This window comes from Neomonachus schauinslandi, chromosome 9 (assembly GCF_002201575.2).
Source record: "Neomonachus schauinslandi chromosome 9, ASM220157v2, whole genome shotgun sequence".
NCBI classification, from domain to species: domain Eukaryota; kingdom Metazoa; phylum Chordata; class Mammalia; order Carnivora; family Phocidae; genus Neomonachus; species Neomonachus schauinslandi.
The window spans coordinates 42,357,180-42,374,818 of record NC_058411.1 but is presented as its reverse complement, the minus strand read 5'-3'; the positions used below and the strand labels follow the sequence as shown (position 1 = coordinate 42,374,818).

The window sequence follows — 17,639 nt, the reverse complement described above, 5'->3', positions numbered from 1 at the left end:
TTTTTAAGATTCCACATATAAGTGATATCATACAGTACGTATTTTCTCTGACTTGCTTAGCATAATGTGCTCAAGGTCCATCTATGTTGTTGCAAATCTATGTTGTTGCAAATGTTACCCTCCTTTCTCGTGGGTAAATAATATGTACAGTGTCTTTTTTTATCCATTCATTCATTGATGGGCATTGGATGGCTTCCATATCTTGGCTGTTGGGAATAATGCAATAAACATGGGAGTGCATATATCTCCTTGAAATCCTGTTTTCATTTCCTTTGAGTATGTGCCCTAAAGTGGAAATGCTGGATCATATGGTAGTTGTTTTTAAATTTTGGACTATTTAGGGTCTTTTGTGGTTGCACATAAAGCTTAGGATTATTTCTTCTATTTCTGTGAAGAATTCTTTTAATATTTTGATGGGGATTGTGTTAAATCTATAGATGGATTTGGGTAGTATGGCCACTTTAACAATAATCTTCGGATTCATAAACATGGGGTGTCTTTCCATTTGTGTCTTCAATTTCAGCAAAGTGTGTAATTTTCATTGTATAGATCTTTCACTTCCTTGGTGAAATTTATTCCCAAGTACTTTACTGTTTTTGATGCTGTTGTAAATGGGATAGTTTTCTTTAGGCCTTTTTCAAATGCTTCATCTTCATCATTAGTGTAAAGGAATGCAACTTTCTTCTCTATGTTGGTTTTGTGTCCTGCCACTTTACTGAAATCGTTAATTCCAACAGCTTTTTGACTGCTTCTTTGGGATTCTCAATATACAAGATTGTATCATTAGCAAATAGGGCTAAGCAATAGTTTTACTTCTTTCTTTCCAATTTATATGCCATTTATTTCTTTATCTTGCCTAATTGCTCTAGCTAGGACATGTAGCACTATATTGAATAGGAATGGTGAGAGTGGGCATCCTTGTCTTGTTTCTGATCTTAGAGGAAACACTTGCAGTCTTTCTTCATTGAGTATGATGTTAGCTGTAGGTTTGGCATATATGCCCTTTATTATGTTGAGATATATTCCTTCTGTAGCCAATCTGGTAAGGGTTTTTATTCTGAAAGGATGTTGTGTTTTGTCAAATGCTTTTTCTGTGGCTATTGAGATGATCACGTGATTATCCTTCATTTTATTGATAGGATGTATTACATTTATTGATTTGCATACGTTGAACCATACTTGCATCCCAGGGGAAGTCCCACTTGCTCATGGTGTATAATCCTTTTAATGTGTTCTTTTTTTTTTTTTTTAAGATTTTATTTATTTGCGAGAGAGAGAATGAGAGACAGAGAGCATGAGAGGGAGGGGGGTCAGAGGGAGAAGCAGACTCCCTGCTGATCAGGGAGCCCGATGCGGGACTCGATCCCGGGACTCCGGGATCATGACCTGAGCCGAAGGCAGTTGCTTAACCAACTGAGCCACCCAAGTGCCCCTCCTTTTAATGTGTTCTTGAATTTGATTTGCTCATATTTTGTTGAGAACTTTCACATCTACATTTATCAGGGATATTGGTCTATAATTTTCTTATCTGGTTTTGGTATCAAGGGAATGAGTTTGGAAATGTCCCTTCCTCCTCAATATTTTGGAAGAGTTTGAGGAGAATTGGTGTTATTAATTCTTTTTTTTTTCTTTTTTCTTTTTTTTAATTTTATTATGTTATGTTAGTCACCATACAATACATCATTGGTTTTTGATGTGGTGATCCACGATCCATTGTTTTCGTATAACACCCAGTGCTCCATGCAGTACGTGCCCTCCTTAATACCCATCACCAGGCTAACCAATCCCCCCTCCCCCCTCCCCTCTAAAACCCTGTTTGTTTCTCAGAGTCCAGAGTCTCTCATGGTTCATCTCTCCCTGCAATTCTCCCCGCCCATTTTTCCCTTCCTTCTCCTAATGTCCTCCATGCTATTCCTTATGTTCCACAAATAAGTGAAACCATATGATAATTGACTTTCTCTGCTTGACTTATTTCACTTAGCATAATCTCCTCCAGTCCCATCCATGTTGATGTAAAAGTTGGGTATTCATCCTTTCTGATGGCTGAGTAATATTCCATTGTATATATGGACCATATCTTCTTTATCCATTCATCCGTTGAAGGGCATCTCGGTTCTTTCCAGTTTGGCTATTGCAGACATTGCTGTTATGAGTATTGGGGTGCATATGGCCCTTCTTTTCACTACATCTGTGTCTTTGGGGTAAATACCCAGTAGTGCAATTGCTGGGTCATAGTGTAGCTCTATTTTTAAATTTTTGAGGAACCTCCACACTGTTTTCCAAAGTGGCTGTACCAACTTGCATTCCCACCAACAGTGTAAGAGGGTTCCCCTTTCTCCACAACCTCTCCAACATTTGTGGTTTCTTTCCTTGTCCATTTTTGCCATTCTAACTGGTGTAAGGTGGTATCTCAATGTGGTTTTGATTTGGATTTCCCTGATGGCTAATAATGATGAACATTTTTTCATGTGCCTATTAGCCATTTGTATGTCTTCTTCAGAGAAGTGTCTTTTCATATCTTCTGCCCACTTTTTGACTTGATTATTTGTTTTTGGGGGTTGAGTTTGAGAAGTTCTTTATAGATCTTGGATACCAGCCCTTTCTCTGTAGTGTCATTTGCAAATATCTTCTCCCATTCTGTGGGTTGCCTCTTTGTTTTGTTGACTGTTGCCTTTGCTGTGCAGAAGCTTTTTATCTTGATGAAGTCCCAAAAGTTCATTTTTGCTTTTGTTTCACTAGCTTTTGGAGATGTATCTTGAAAGAAGTTGCTGTGGCCGATGTCAAAGAGGTTACTGCCTATGTTCTCCTCTAGGATTTTGATGGATTCCTGTCTCACATTGAGGTCTTTCATCCACTTTGAGTTTATCTTTGCTGCCAAGACTGAAACAGGAAGAAATTGACAACCTGAATAGGCCAATAGCCAGTAACGAGATTGAAGCAGTGATCAAAAACCTCCCAAAAAACAAGAGTCAAGCAGAGAAAGTCAATTATCATATGGTTTCACTTATTTGTGGAACATAAGGAATAGCATGGAGGACATTAGGAGAAGGAAGGGAAAAAAGGGGGGGTTGGAATTGGAGGGAGAGATGAACCATGAGAGACTACGGACTCTGAGAAACAAACAGGGTTTTAGAGGGGAGGGGGGAGGGGGGATTGGTTAGCCTGGTGATGGGTATTAAGGAGGGCACGTACTGCATGGAGCACTGGGTGTTATACGAAAACAATCCTGATGGATCCCCTGGGGAATTCTACCAAACATTCAAAGAAGAAATAACACCTATTCTACTGAAGCTGTTTCAAAAAATAGAAACAGAAGGAAAACTTCCAAACTCATTCTATGTGGCCAGCATTACCTTAATCCCCAAACCAGGCAAAGACCCCATCAAAAAGGAGAATTTCAGACCAATATCCCTGATGAATATGGATTCCAAAATCCTCAACAAAATCCTAGCTAATAGGATCCAACAATACATTAAAAGGATCATCCACCACGACCAAGTGGGATTTATCCCCGGGATGCAAGAGTGGTTCAACATTCGCAAATCAATCAATGTGATAGAACACATTAATAAGAGGAGGGAGAAGAACCATATGGTCCTCTCAATTGATGCAGAAAAAACATTTGACAAAATACAACATCCTTTCCTGAGTATAGGGATATACTTCAGAGTATAGGGATAAGAGGGAACATTCTTCAAGTTCATAAAATCCATCTATGAAAAACCCACAGCAAATATCATCCTCAATGGGGAAAATCTGAGAACCTTTCCCTTAAGATCAGGAACACGTCAAGGATGCCCACTCTCGCCACTATTGTTCAACATAGTACTAGAAGTCCTAGCAACAGCAATCAGACAACAAAAAGAAATAAAAGGTATTCAAATTGGCAAAGAAGGAGTCAAACTCTCTCTTTTTGCAGACGACATGATACTTTATGTGGAAAACCCAAAAGACTCCACCCCCAAATTACTAGAACTCATCCAGCAATTCAGTAATGTGGCAGGATACAAAATCAATGCACAGAAATCAGTTGCTTTCTTATACACTAATAATGCAACTGTAGAAAGAGAAATTAGAGAAACAATTCCATTTACAATAGCACCCAAAACCATAAGATACCTCGGAATAAACCTAACCAAAGAGGTAAAGGATCTATACTCTAGGAACTACAAACACTCATGAAAGAAATTGAAGAAGACACAAAAAGATGGAAAAATATTCCATGCTCATGGATCGGAAGAATAAACATTGTTAAAATGTCTATGCTACCCAGAGCAATCTCTACCTTCAGTGCCATCCCGATCAAAATTCCAATGACATTTTTCAAAGTGCTGGAACAAACAATCCTAAAATTTGTATGGAATCAGAAAAGACTCCGAATCGCCAAGGAAATGTTGAAAAAGAAAAACAAAGCTGGGGGCATCACGTTGCCCGATTTCAAGCTATATTACAAAGCTGTGATCGCCAAGACAGCATGGTACTGGCACAAAAATAGACATATAGACCAATGGAACAGAATAGAGAATCCAGATATGGACCCTCAACTCTATGGTCAAAGCATCTTTGACAAAGCAGGAAAAAACATGCAATGGAAAAAAGACAGTCTCTTCAATAAATGGTGCTGGGAAAATTGGACAGCCACATGCAGAAGAATGAAACTCGACCATTCTCTAACACCATTCACAAAGGTGTTAATTCTTCTTTAAATGTTTGGTTGAATTCTCTAGTTGAAGCCAACTAGTCCTAGGGTTTTCTTGGGATTTTTTTTTAATTACTGATTTGATCTCTTTACTCATTATTGGGCTGTTCAGATTTTCTGATTCTTCTTGATTCAGTCTTGGTAGATGTGCGTTTCTGGAAATGTATCTATTTCTTCTACATTCTAGCAGTCTTTCATGATTCTGTGTATGTCTGTAATACCAGGTATAATGTCTCCTCTTTCATATCTAATTTTGAGTCGTCTTTTTTTCTTAGTTTAGCTAAAGATTTGTCGATTTTTATCTATCTTTTTTAAGAACAACTCTCCGTTTCATTGATCTTTTCTGTTGTTTTTCTGGTCTCTATTTTATTTATTTCTGCTTGGATCCTTATTTCCTTCTTTCTGCTAACTTTGGGCTTGCTTTATTCTTCTTTTTCTAGTTTCTTGAAGTGTAAAGTTAGATTGTTTATTTGAGACTTTTCTAATTTCTTAATATGCATGTTTATTGCTATAGGATTCTCAGAACTGCTTTTGTTGTATCCCACAATATTTGATATGTTGTGTTTACAATTTCAGTTGTTTCAAGATAATATTTCCTCTTTTGATTTCTTCTTTGACTCATAGTTCTTTAGAAGGGAGTTGTTTAGTTTCCACATATTTGTAGATCTTCTCACTTCCCTTTCATTGTCACTTTTCTAGTTCATGCCACTGTGGTCAGGGAAGATAGTTGATATGATTTTAGTCTTCTTAAACTTGCTAAAATTTGTTTTGTGGCCTATCCTATCTCTCCTGGAGAATGTTCCAGTGCACTTGAGAAAAATGTTCTGCTACTGTTGGATAGAATGTTCTATATATGTCTACTGAGTCCATTTGTTCTAAAGTGTGGTTCAGTTCCAATGTCTTCTTGTTGATTTTCTGTCTGAAACATCCATCCATTGCTGACAGTGGGGTATTGAAGTCCCCTACAATTATTATATTGTGGTCCGTTTCTCTATTAGATCTATTATTATTTGCTTCATATAATTTGGTACTCAAATTTTGGGCACATATATATTTACAATCATTATGTTTTCTTGATGTACTGACCCTTTTATGATTATGTAATGACTTTGTCTCTTATTACCCTTTTTGGCTTGAAATCTATTTTGTCTGATGTAAGTATGACTATACCAGCCTTCTGTTGGATTCTGTTTGCTTGGAATATAATCTTTCATCCTTTCATTTTGAGCCTATGTGTGTCTTTAAAGCTGGTATGAATCTCCTGCAGGGCAGCATATAGTTGGGTCTTTTGTTGTTTTTAATCCATCCAGCCACTCTATGCCTTTTGCTGAGTTCAGTGCATTTACATTTAGTGTGACTCTTGATATGTAAGGACTTACTACTGCCATTTTCTCTTTTGCCTTCTAGTTATTTTGTCTCTCTCTTGTTTCTTTTTCCTTTCATTTCTACCTGCCTTTGTACCTTAGTGGTTTTCCATGGTGCTTTTTGCTCAGCTTCCCCCACTTTTGATGTTTTGTGTCTCTGCTCTAGATTTTTGCTTTGTGGTTATCATGAAGTTTACATAAAACAACTCATAGATAAAATAGTCCTTTTTCTGCTGATAGCAATTTCTCTTCTTTTGCCTATGAAAATTCAATCCTTTTACTCTTTTCCTTTTATATTTTTCATATCACAAATTATCTCTTTTTATGCTGTGATTTTGTTACCACGTTGTAGTAGCTGTAGTTGTTTTTATTTATTACAGGTATTTTTCATGCTCTTGGCCTTCAACCTTTATGCTATCATTAGGAGTTTAGAGTTTAGCATATTACTACAAAGAGTTGCAGTTTCTAATTCTGTCACCTTAATCAGAGTTTTGTGTGCCTCCGTCTTTTCATTTCAGCTTGAAGAGCTCCTTTCAGCATTTCTTGTAAGGCAGATCTAGAGATGGTGAACTCCCTCAGCTCTTGTTTGTCTGAGAAAGCCTTTACTTGTCCTTTATATCTGAAGCATAACTTTGCTGGGTAGACTATTCTTGGCTGGCAGTTTTTATCTGAGAAATTTGATAGCCTGATGGGGATTCCTTTGTAGGTTACTGTCTTTTTATTCCCTAGCTGCCTTTAAAATTCTATCATGGACTTTTAATAGTTAATATAATGTGTCTTGGAGAAGATCTTGCATTGAGATAATAAGATGTTCTGTTGGCTTCATAGACTTTGTATATCCAGGTCTTTCCCCAAGTTTTGGAAGTTCTCAGGAATTATTTCTTTAAATATGCTATCTGTCCTTTTCTCCCTTTCTTCTCCTTCCAGAAAATTCATTATTCTTATGTTGGCTTTTCTGATGGAGTCTGCTAGCTCTTGTAGTGTTTCTTCACTTCTTAAATCTTAGTTCTCTCCTCTCTTCCATCTGAATCATTTCTATGTTTCTGTCTTCCAGTTTGCTAATTCTCTCTTCCACCTGATCTGCTCTATTTCCAGTGCTTTCTAATGCATTCTTCATGTCATTTATTGAGTTGTTCAGACCCAGAATTTGTTTGGTTCTTTCTAAGAATTTTGGTGCCTTTGGTAAAGTATTCCTTCTGTTTGCCAGTTTTATTTCTGAGGTCATTCATTGTATTGCCATTCTCAGTTTTCTTGTCGCTCATTAAATTTCTTCATAACTGCTGTTTTGAATTCTGTATCCATTAGATTGCAATATTCCATATCTTTGGGTTCAGTTGCTGGAAAATTGTCATTTTCTTTTTGTGATACTGTATGACTGATTTTTCTTGATGTTTGATTAAAAGTGCCTCTGTCCTCATATTGGAAGTAGGGAACACCCTATTTAGGCAAGCTTCTGTTTACTTTGATTCTAACAGTTCAACATGTTGGTAGTTAGGAGCCTTTCTTTTGTTTTCCAGAAGGTGGCACTATAGCACAAATTTTTGGTTTATCTTCGGGGGTAGGGGCTGACTTTTCAGAGGTTGGGAGTGGGCACCAAGGGAAAAGGAATGGGAGGGTGCAGCAGAGCTAGGGGAGGTATGTACTTAGTTCTTGGGACTTTGATGTGCCCACAGCCTGGTAGGGGAATCTTCAAGTTGGGGTGGGGGGGTGAGGGGGTGGCCCAAGAAATCTATGGACCAGAACCCTGGGGCAGACAGTAGAAGACCCTTCCCTGAAGTTCACTTTGCCTACTTCCCTCCCCCCACACACTGCAGTTTTTCCTCAGAGACTGCAGTGGGTCCTTCCAGCTATAGAACATATGTGGGGCAGACCCCCACTTAACCTCCTTCACCCTCCACCTCCTTTGTCAGAAAAGGTCGTGCTATCCCCCTGCCCACCGGCCACTGCCTTTGTCACCTCTGGCTCCCCAGCGACTCCCCTCTGCTGCCTCCTCTGTGATGCACCCAGTTTCAGGGGCATGGATGTATGGATCTCTCTCAGGTGATCTGGATGCTGCGCAGCCATGTTCTTGCTTGGTTATGGATGTCTGATTAGTTGTAAATCCAAGGGGCAAGGAAAAAGGAATGACCCATGCCGCTGGGAGGCTGATGTCATTCCCCCCTTCCTGTTCTCTTTTTAGAGCAAAGGAACCTTACCAGGAAGGCTCCTCGAAGACCCACTCATGTCTCATTGGCCAGAGCTCAGTCACTGGCAAGAGGGCTTATCCTAATCAGAACTGACTCCTAAGTCATGTGAGCAGTATCTGGCTCTGTCCTCAAGAAAGAGAAATCACTGGCGCAGGCATCCAAGAGTGTTTGTCCTGCCATTATATCAAGCTGTCTTTACCTTCCATCTTTGAGTATATAAACGTTGATATTTATCAAGACATACTGGCCACAACTTGTTAGCCTAACATTTTTAAAAATTTTGTATGTTTAGTAAAAATTCCTTTTTCCCCTTCCTTCTGTATACTTCCCAGGTGATGATTACATGTAAAGCACTGGTACATAAGAGGCGAAAGGATTGCACAAATAGAACTGAAGAACACATACTAGATTCCTGGAATCTCCCAGGGGTCAGGGGGTTGGATAGAAAAGAATCTCTGAGGGAAGGGCTCAGGCATCAGGTTCCTTTTTTTTTTTTTTTTAAAGCTCCCAGGATGAATATAATACATATCCAGTGATAAATCATTCATACATTTTAGCACTTTCATGTTATCAGAGTAATTGCATATTTTATCCTTCTGATTATTAGCTTTAAATAGAAAATGAAAATTCATCACTTTCCTTCCTTCTGCCCATACTGGGTATCTTAAAGAGATTCTGGGATCCCTTCATTTTGAACTTAATCTTAGCATGCTTTTTCTGTTCTGTGGTGTGCTCTCCAGGAAAAGGCAGCAAAGTGGAAAAACCCCGATGGCCACATGGATGGGCTCACTACAAATGGCGTCCTAGTGATGCACCCCCGAGGGGGCTTCACTGAGGAGTCCCAGCCTGGGGTCTGGCGTGAGATCTCTGTCTGTGGAGACGTGTACACCCTGCGAGAAACCAGGTCAGCCCAGCAAAGAGGAAAGCTGGTGAGTGGTCTTCACTCTGGAAAATGTACCACACTGCAAAAGCCTAGCTCAAGGACTGCCATTTGTCTCCCCTGAAATCCAGAACCTTTGTGGAAGCACCAGTGTGCTGTGGACCATTGACCCAGGAGAATGAGCGTTCCTTAAGCCCCTGAAAATGCTACGGAAATGGCCTTATTTCCTTCCATGATTAAGCTTTTCCCATAGTAGAAGAAAATTATCTTTTTGCTCCTTACTACCTTAATAGCATAACTGTTATTATATGCTTCATTACAAAATTCCTCTTATATTCGCTTTAAGAAGGACAAACTTATTTTTAGTGTAAAACTGTACTAATGTGGAAAAATCCTGAGCTGTCCAAGACTAATTAGTGAAAATTATGAATTACAGAGTTATTTACTAGACTTTCTGGAACTAAAAGATAATTAAGTTAGCTTTTTTCCCTTGAGTTCATAGTAAGAAATTAATACATAATACCCTATATAATTCACCAGAATCATAAAACTTTTTATTTGAAATCATTCATTGAGGGCATTGACTTGGCATGTTAATATTTTCCTATAAATATCCCTGCTTCTCCCAAATGCCCTAAAGCAGTTGGCTTTTTAACTCTTTCTTCTGTGGAGAATAATTATAAGCCCTTAAATGGGAAGTTTTGGGTGTCTGATCTTGCCATGGCTGTGGCACAGCGCCAGAAGTTTCTGAGTAAACTTTCGACTCCAGTGCTTTTAATTAATTGGTAGATAGAACCTAGAACTAGAGAGAATGAACGTTTCCTTCAGAACTCCTCTAGAAAAGCACAGAGTGATCTAGCATTTTTCAGCAAGGTGATAACCAGCTGTTACTGAGACGGAAAAAAGATGGCAGCGGCGGGAGGTTGGGGGAAGAGGGACTCTTATACTAACCTGGTTTGCTAGACTCTACTCGATGTTTGTTTGTAGGGAACTGTTATTTATATTTCACAGTATTACTGAGCATTTTACAATAAAGCCCAATATTAGAGCATCCTGGCTGAGTAAACATGAGAAGTGTTTTCTAAGAAAGACCAGAGCAAATACGATAACCTCTTGTTTAAACACTTCTCAAGAGAATGTAAATAGGGAACAGACTGTGAAAGCAGTTTTTCCAAATAACTTTGTTTCTGATCACTGGATGACTTTATACAAAACTGACCTAGGTTGGCTGAACTGGTTATCAGTCATTATGATGGCAAGAGTAGAAGTCATTATAAATCATTGTGGGGTGCAGGCGTTACGTTAACATTTCAGAGACCTCAGCTCATGAAATCTGAGCAGCTTTGTCAGGGAAGTGGAATCCTGCCCATTTATGGATGGGGAAGATATGGCATAGAGAGGTTAAATATTACCCAGGGCCCCAGAGTGAGAAGGTGGCAGCAGATGGGATTAAAATGCCGTCCTCCCTGATTGAGAATCTGGACTCCAAGCTGCCACTCAGTATAATCTTGTGGGGGGCAGCACCTGGCCCTCACCTGAGCGGGTTTACACGAGAGCATTTGCTTCCCTGGGAAATAAAAAAGCATTCGCTGGAGTCCGTAAGGGGCTTGTCTGTCTCAAAGGGCACATTTATAGGATGAGCTTCTTGCCCACCCTCGGTGATTGTGCAGTGATCCAGCTCAGGCAGCTGTGTGTGCCAGAGGAGGGGACAGTGCTCCTGAGAAGAAACGACTCCAAACATAGCCTGTGTTCATGGGTTGTGTTAAATCTCAACTAATTTTAAACCTAGTCCCTGTAGGAGACCCTTAGACCTGCCTCAGATTGTGCTGTCCTGTGTGATAGTATACGATGGGCCTGGCCTAGAGGAAAGGTTTCTGAGCTCCCATCCTTCTGATTTTGCACGGTGGGAGACACCGTGGGGATGAGAGGACCCAGCCTCCCTGCAGCCCCCTCTTGTTAACCAGGCGAAGTTTGTCTGAGGTGAACCCCTGCTGATTCTTGGAGCTTAGGTTTGCATTTCTAACTCTGGTTCTGTACCTGTGACTGGTAGCATCGAGGTAAATGGTCTAGCTGGAGATCAGATTTGGGGAACGGTCTCTGGCAGTACTCTCTGTTTGCAGTTTAACACAGAAATATGGAGACTAACGTGATCTGCTGGAAATCCAGAATATTGTAAAAGCAGTAGATGCCTCCTGTTCTCAGTGCGGAACTAGTGCAGGTAGATGGTTTCGTGTTAATATCCTACTTGGCATTTCATGTGGATCAGCGTACGGATGTGTTAACTGCCATGGTTTCTCCTCATCACAGCAAAGCTTTGTCCTTGATCAACATAATTAATTAAATGTGGAGGAAATGCCCTTTCAGGAGCTGAACCCCCTGAATAAATAGGTGAATAGACTTTGAATTGTATCCTCTTCCTTTACCTAGAACATTATAAATGTTCTCAACTAGGTGTGAGTGTACTAGAGACCTATCTACTAGAGCTATACTAGACATATAATGTCTCAGATTCTATTTGGGGTATTTAATTAAACTATAATGGCTCTGTAAAATTTAGTAAATTCTGCTAAGTTAATCTCCTTACCTAATTTTAGGTGCTATAAAAATAACCATAGTGTCACATACAGACTCTCCCAAGTGCTTCATATTAAGTCTCTCTCAGGCAGCACTCAAAGCAACCTCATGAGATCAGTGTCATGGTTCCCAGTGACAGATGAGAAAAGCAGGGCTTTAAAAAGTTGATACTTGCTTGTAAGTAGTGGGTGGGGATTTGAACTCTCTACCGTAACCTTAGCTATCTGATCGGTAGAGGCCATTATGTTTTAAGTGTCTTACTTTTACAATATCACTCTCGATTCCTCAGGCTTTCTCCTTGCCTTTTTTTTTTTTTTTTTTTGGTAGAATTTTAAAAATAAAATCCGAGCCTGTGTCCTTGCACAGCGGTGTCTTTACCATGCTAGCCCCCACACATCGTCTGCAGAAAAACTGCATTGCGTTCACAGTTGAAAGAGAACACACGAGAAATACCAGTTCAGGGAGAGAGAAAGCAGGTCTACCAGCGGTTCTGAAATCAGGCTGTAGACGGGGGTCCTGGTTGCCACACGCAGTAGCAGTTGGAATAGTGCTGGTCTGTATCTTTGAGGACGATCGAGAGAACCAAGTGCGGATGGGAGCGGCCCTGTGCCCCGCTGCAGCCCGTGATTGCATAGCCATTCTGAGCCAGCAGGGGTAGGAGCTGAGAATCCAGCAGTGAACAGGAGGCCCAGGGCGCTGCCCTCAAATTGTCCCATCTGGAGAAGGTCACAGACAATGCAGCAAATCAGTAATATGTTGTAGGTGATGAACACGTTCGTAGAGAAGGTACTAGAAGGTATAGGAGGAACCTGTTCTAACGTTGGAGGAACACCTATCCTAGACATGGGAGTCAAGAATGTGTGCAAAATAAAAAGCTATCCACTCAAAATTTATAGGATATTGTTTACCAAGAACTGCGCTGTAGAAAGGAAAGAAGGGGTGGTTCACAGCATGGCCACTCCCGAACCCCAGTTTCTTACCACATCAGCATTATTCTTTCAGACACGGTTACCGGCTTAGATGACACGTCCCTGACAATTGCCTGTGGTCAGCCCTGGAAGGGAGCCTCAGGCCAGCCCAAGAGAGGCGAGGAGACATGCAGTACTCGGGCGGTGCTGGGTGGGGAGGGGGCAGTAGCAGATTTTTTAAAAGGTTATTTGAGAGAGGGTCACTGTGCTTGTCCTGTGCAGTATTAAGGTTTATCACTTTGTTGGGACTTTAACTTTTTCTAACTATTACTATCTGGTGCTTAAGGAAAACTTCCAGAGTGGCACCACCTGAGACCTGAATGCTGAGTGGTGGTGCCCGACCGCGGGCAGACCTGGGGTGGGGCGTGCAGCGCTGTGCTGGAGAATTCTAGGTGGAGGTCACTTGCGCACAGGCCTGTGGACAGGGCAGCCAAGTGCGTGCAAGGACTCAGATCAGGGCAGCCCTCATTCACCGCAGGAAAGGTCTGTGGCCGCATGGCGAATGGCCTTTTAAGCATGTGAAGTTTGGGGGTGATGCTGAGGGCAGTGGAGAGCCAGCAAAGACTTTTGAGCCAGAGAATGACAAAATTTCTCTTCAGCCTGTACCTCTGCTGCCCTTCACACAGTTTCCCCCGCCCAAGCCCCACCCCCCACCCCACCCTGACCCCAGGGCTTGCAGGGGTGTGGTCCAGTTCTGTTCCAGGGCCTCTCTGCCCTCCCCGAGACCCTGCCTGGGCAGTCTCGTCCACTCCCAGGGCTTCGGCCCGATGCTAGTAAGTCGCAGACATGCTTCTCTAAGCCAGATCTGCAGCCACGTGTGGCTCCTGGGCACCACCATGACAGACCCTCTGCCCGAGCCGTCAGATTCTACACACCCAAAACTGAACTTCCTCTCCTTTCCCCCCAATGTGCCATTTTTCCTAGATTCCTGGTCCCTGGAAAGCCTCCTCCTATGCAGACAATAAAGCCAGATCCGTACATCTGTCTTCCTCAGATCAGGAGCTGAGTCCTCCGCGTTTACTCTCTGTCTTGGCTGGTGCCGCTGATAATCTGTGCTGAGGTGCGCCCCCCCTTTGCCTGGGAGAGAACTCCCACGGTCTCCCTCTCGTCTTACACCCATCCATTCCCTCCTGCACACTTCTGAAGTGGCCTTTTGGAAAGGCCTTTTGGAAAGCTTTCCTTTCCAAGAAAGCTCTGCATCCTCCACCACCCCCCTGCCCAGCCGCTGGTCACCCAGAGCAGACCTGCGGCTCCCTCCGTGTGCCCGCCGTGTGGCTTCTGCATCCCTCTTTCTGGAGTGTCTTCTCTGCCACCCACTGGTTCCTGACATTTTTTTCAAATCTCTGTTCAAGAGAAATCTTTTTTAAAAAGCATTTCTGACCTCCTATCAAAGTAATAGTAGCAAACATTTGCATCGTGCTTACTGCATGCCAGATGGGGTTCTAAGAACTTTCTTTGTAGTATTTAATGCTCACCCTCCTCTTGTCCAGTTTTACAGAAGGGGAAACTGAAGCTCAGGCAGCTGAAGTAACTGCCCCAGGTTAGAGCTAGTGCATGACCGAGCCAGAGTGCACACCAAGGCCACGGGCTGTGAAGTCCCCGCTCTTAGCCGCTTTGGTGATGTGGCCTCACGTGACGATTGCAGCGCTCTGACTGTCGCTGGCTCCTGGCTCTAGCATGTCTGCCTCCCGTTCCTAAAGACGAGGGCTCTGCAGGATGGGTAGAGCAGCTTTATTACCCCCAGGCCTTAGAGCACACAGGTCTGTGGAGGCAGTGGGTGGATTCCTGCCTGCCGTGTCTAACAGCTGCTCATCAGCTCTTAGTCCGACTTGTAAGCAGCTGGGGTGTAGCGTGCCATCCTTTTAAAAGTGAAGCCTTTCTCTTTCTCTGATTGACTTCTTTCACTCAGCATCATACCCTCCAGTTCCATCCATGTCGATGTGAATGATAAGATTGCATCCTTTGATGGCTGAGTAATACTCCATTGTGTGTGTGTGTATATATATAGAATACACACACACACACACACACACACACCACATCTTTATTCTTCTGTCGATGGACATCTGGGCTCTTTCCATAATTTGGCTATTGTGGGCATTGCTGCTATAAACATTGGGGAGCAGGTGCCCCTTTGGATCACTATATTTGCATTTTTAAGGTAAATACCTAGTAGTGCGATTGCTGGGAAGAAATCAGAGAGGGAAGCAAACCATGAGAGACTCCTAACTATGGGAAACAAACTGAGGAGACAAACCCCTTGAGGGTTGCTGGAGGGGAGGTGGGTGGGGGAACGGGGGAACTCGGTGATGGGAGTTAAGGAGGGTATGTGATGTGATGAGCACTGGGTGTTATATGCAACTGATGAATTACTGAACTCTACATCTGAAACTAAAGATGTACCATATGTTGGCTGATTGAATTTAAATTTTAAAATATGGCTAATGGCGAACGCTTCTGCTCCAAACCATAGAAATGCAGGACGAACAATAGATTGCATGAAGCTAAGGATCCCCGGACATTATTTGGGCCGCTGCAGTCATTATCGCAGGGTCCCACAAGGACCTGGATCGGCTCTAGTCACGAGGAGTAGGAATCTTCACTGCTGGACCGGTGGGACATGTCCTGTCCCTTGTGAGGTCAAGGAGCAATGGTGCTATTGACTCTGAGGAAAGATGAAAACCTAAGATTTGTGAAGTTGGTTAAAACAATCACTACAGCCATGGAACACGTAAAGCGAGGTGCATCTGTGCTTAGGACTTGTGAGGATGGCCTACCCCTATTCCGTCCCGTGTCCCGGGGAGGAAACAAACGGGTCGCGGGGAGGAACACGCCCCTGGAGCCCCTCAGGGAGGCAGGGGGAGACGCTGCCTGCCCGTGTTTACTTGAATGTTAGCGCGCGGGGCTGCACTGTGTTTTTACAAGGCCCGCCTGACTGTCGAACTCGTTGTAGGTGGAAAGCGAGACCAACGTCCTGCAGGACGGCTCCCTCATCGACCTCTGCGGGGCCACGCTTCTCTGGAGGACGGCAGACGGCCTGTTCCACACTCCGACGCAGAAGCACATCGAAGCCCTGCGGCAGGAGATCAACGCCGCGCGGCCACAGTGTCCCGTGGGGCTCAACACCTTGGCCTTCCCCAGCATCAACAGGAAGGAGGTGGTGGAGGAGAAGCAGCCCTGGGCCTACCTCAGCTGCGGCCACGTGCACGGCTACCACAACTGGGGCCACCGGAGCGACACGGAGGCCAACGAGCGAGAGTGTCCCATGTGCAGGACTGTGGGCCCCTATGTTCCGCTCTGGCTCGGCTGCGAGGCGGGCTTCTATGTCGACGCCGGACCCCCCACTCACGCTTTCACCCCCTGTGGACACGTGTGCTCAGAGAAGTCTGCGAAATACTGGTCGCAGATCCCGTTGCCTCACGGAACTCACGCGTTCCATGCCGCCTGCCCTTTCTGTGCCACGCAGCTGGTTGGGGAACAGAACTGCATCAAATTAATTTTCCAAGGTCCTGTGGACTGACGCCCTTGACAGCCATCTACGACTTTATTAACAAGTTACTGTGAAGATTTTGCCACTAACTCTAGATTTTACCTTTTTATAATGCTGTTTATTAAGGGGAAGGGGTGGGCCCTGAGGCTGGGGGGGGAGGGGACGAAGAGGAGGGGGAGCCCTGGCCATGAAACAGGCCCGGAATTTAAGATCACAGTGGTGTGGTGCATGCTCCAAACAGCGGCATTGTCCCTGAAGTATGCTTGATGAAACCATTCTCTTTGTAATAATTGGATTTCAAATGCCATGCTTTTACTTTACCTTCGGGGTTTTTAAACAACGTTTTCCTTTGTAAACTTGGACGAGACTTTAAATCCTATTTTACAAATGTAGAAGAAATTTATTCAAAAGTTGCTGGCTCTTACTGTGCTCCCTGCCGTGCTGCGTGCCATGGGTGCTCCCGGCGAGCCGTGCAGGGCCCGCACGTACTTGGCCGAGGCTAGGAGCTGCGTGGCGCCGAATCCGCCACTCCATACCGCGGGGCTGGGGGGCGCGCAGGAGACCTTAGGCACAGGGGCGCGTTCTGAAATCGGGGGCTTTCGGATTTTTCTTTTTTGGGGAAAAGAACATCCCTATGCTGCCGTGTTTTGTTTTTTACTTTGGTGGAATTCAATGACTTTATCCACACAGTCATCAAATACCTTGGCATTTCAAAGAAATTTCCATAACTTCTTAGTCCACCTTTTGTTACGTCCGTGATACTCCACGTGCACGGCCAGAACTGTTTAGTTGATTAAAATGCAGCAACTCCTAAAAATTTAGTAATTGAGGGTGATTATTGTGGCATGGCCTAGGTACTACACCATCAAGTTTATTTGCTTACTGGAATGTTTAGGATTTAGGATTAAAAACAAGGTTTTACTTTTTAAAACCACTTCTTGGGGTTTCGTTAAGTTTTTCTCAAGGCGGCCAAAACTCTGGGAGCCGAAAAGCAACAGCTCACAAAGATGCAGCCATTCTGGTTCACTCCCTCCTTGCCATCTGTCACCTTCTCCAGCTTATGGAGCCCTGTAAGTTTCGAAAATGTTTGCAAATCAAACTAAATTTAAATGGGATCATTAGATATACACAACACCAAGTGGTACATCTGCAGAGAGAATTTGAAATTCCTGATTTCAAGAGAGCAAATGAGTGTTTACTGAGGAATAATTAAATCAGAATTTCATATGAGCGCCACCACCCTTCTGTTCGTTCCGTTCGTCTTGACTAATTCTCAGATGCTCATTCTCGGTCCTTGGTACTGAGAGCATCACCGCTCCCAGAATGTAAAGGTTCTTTAGGCCCGGAGACTGCCACAGCTGGCCGGCAGGAAGCGGATCCCGCCACAAGCAGCAAGTATTTTAAACTAACATACCATTACAGATCCATGCTACATTTTAACCTTTGTAAGGGTATAGAATTTATAGGATTCTCACATA

The 17,639-nt window shown here is 43.2% G+C and overlaps 1 protein-coding gene across 1 annotated transcript in view; it reads left to right on the top strand.

The window, feature by feature from the left end:
* The window catches only part of PELI2 (pellino E3 ubiquitin protein ligase family member 2), a 196,786-nt gene extending 180,503 nt beyond the window's left edge, over positions 1–16,283 (top strand). Inside the window, exons 5-6 of the mRNA XM_021701376.2 lie at positions 8,990–9,178; positions 15,625–16,283. Coding sequence (XP_021557051.2) covers positions 8,990–9,178; positions 15,625–16,191 — 756 coding nt within the window. The 3' untranslated portion in view covers positions 16,192–16,283. The remainder of the gene's footprint in view (positions 1–8,989; positions 9,179–15,624) is intronic.
* The last annotated feature ends 1,356 nt before the right edge of the window (positions 16,284–17,639 follow it).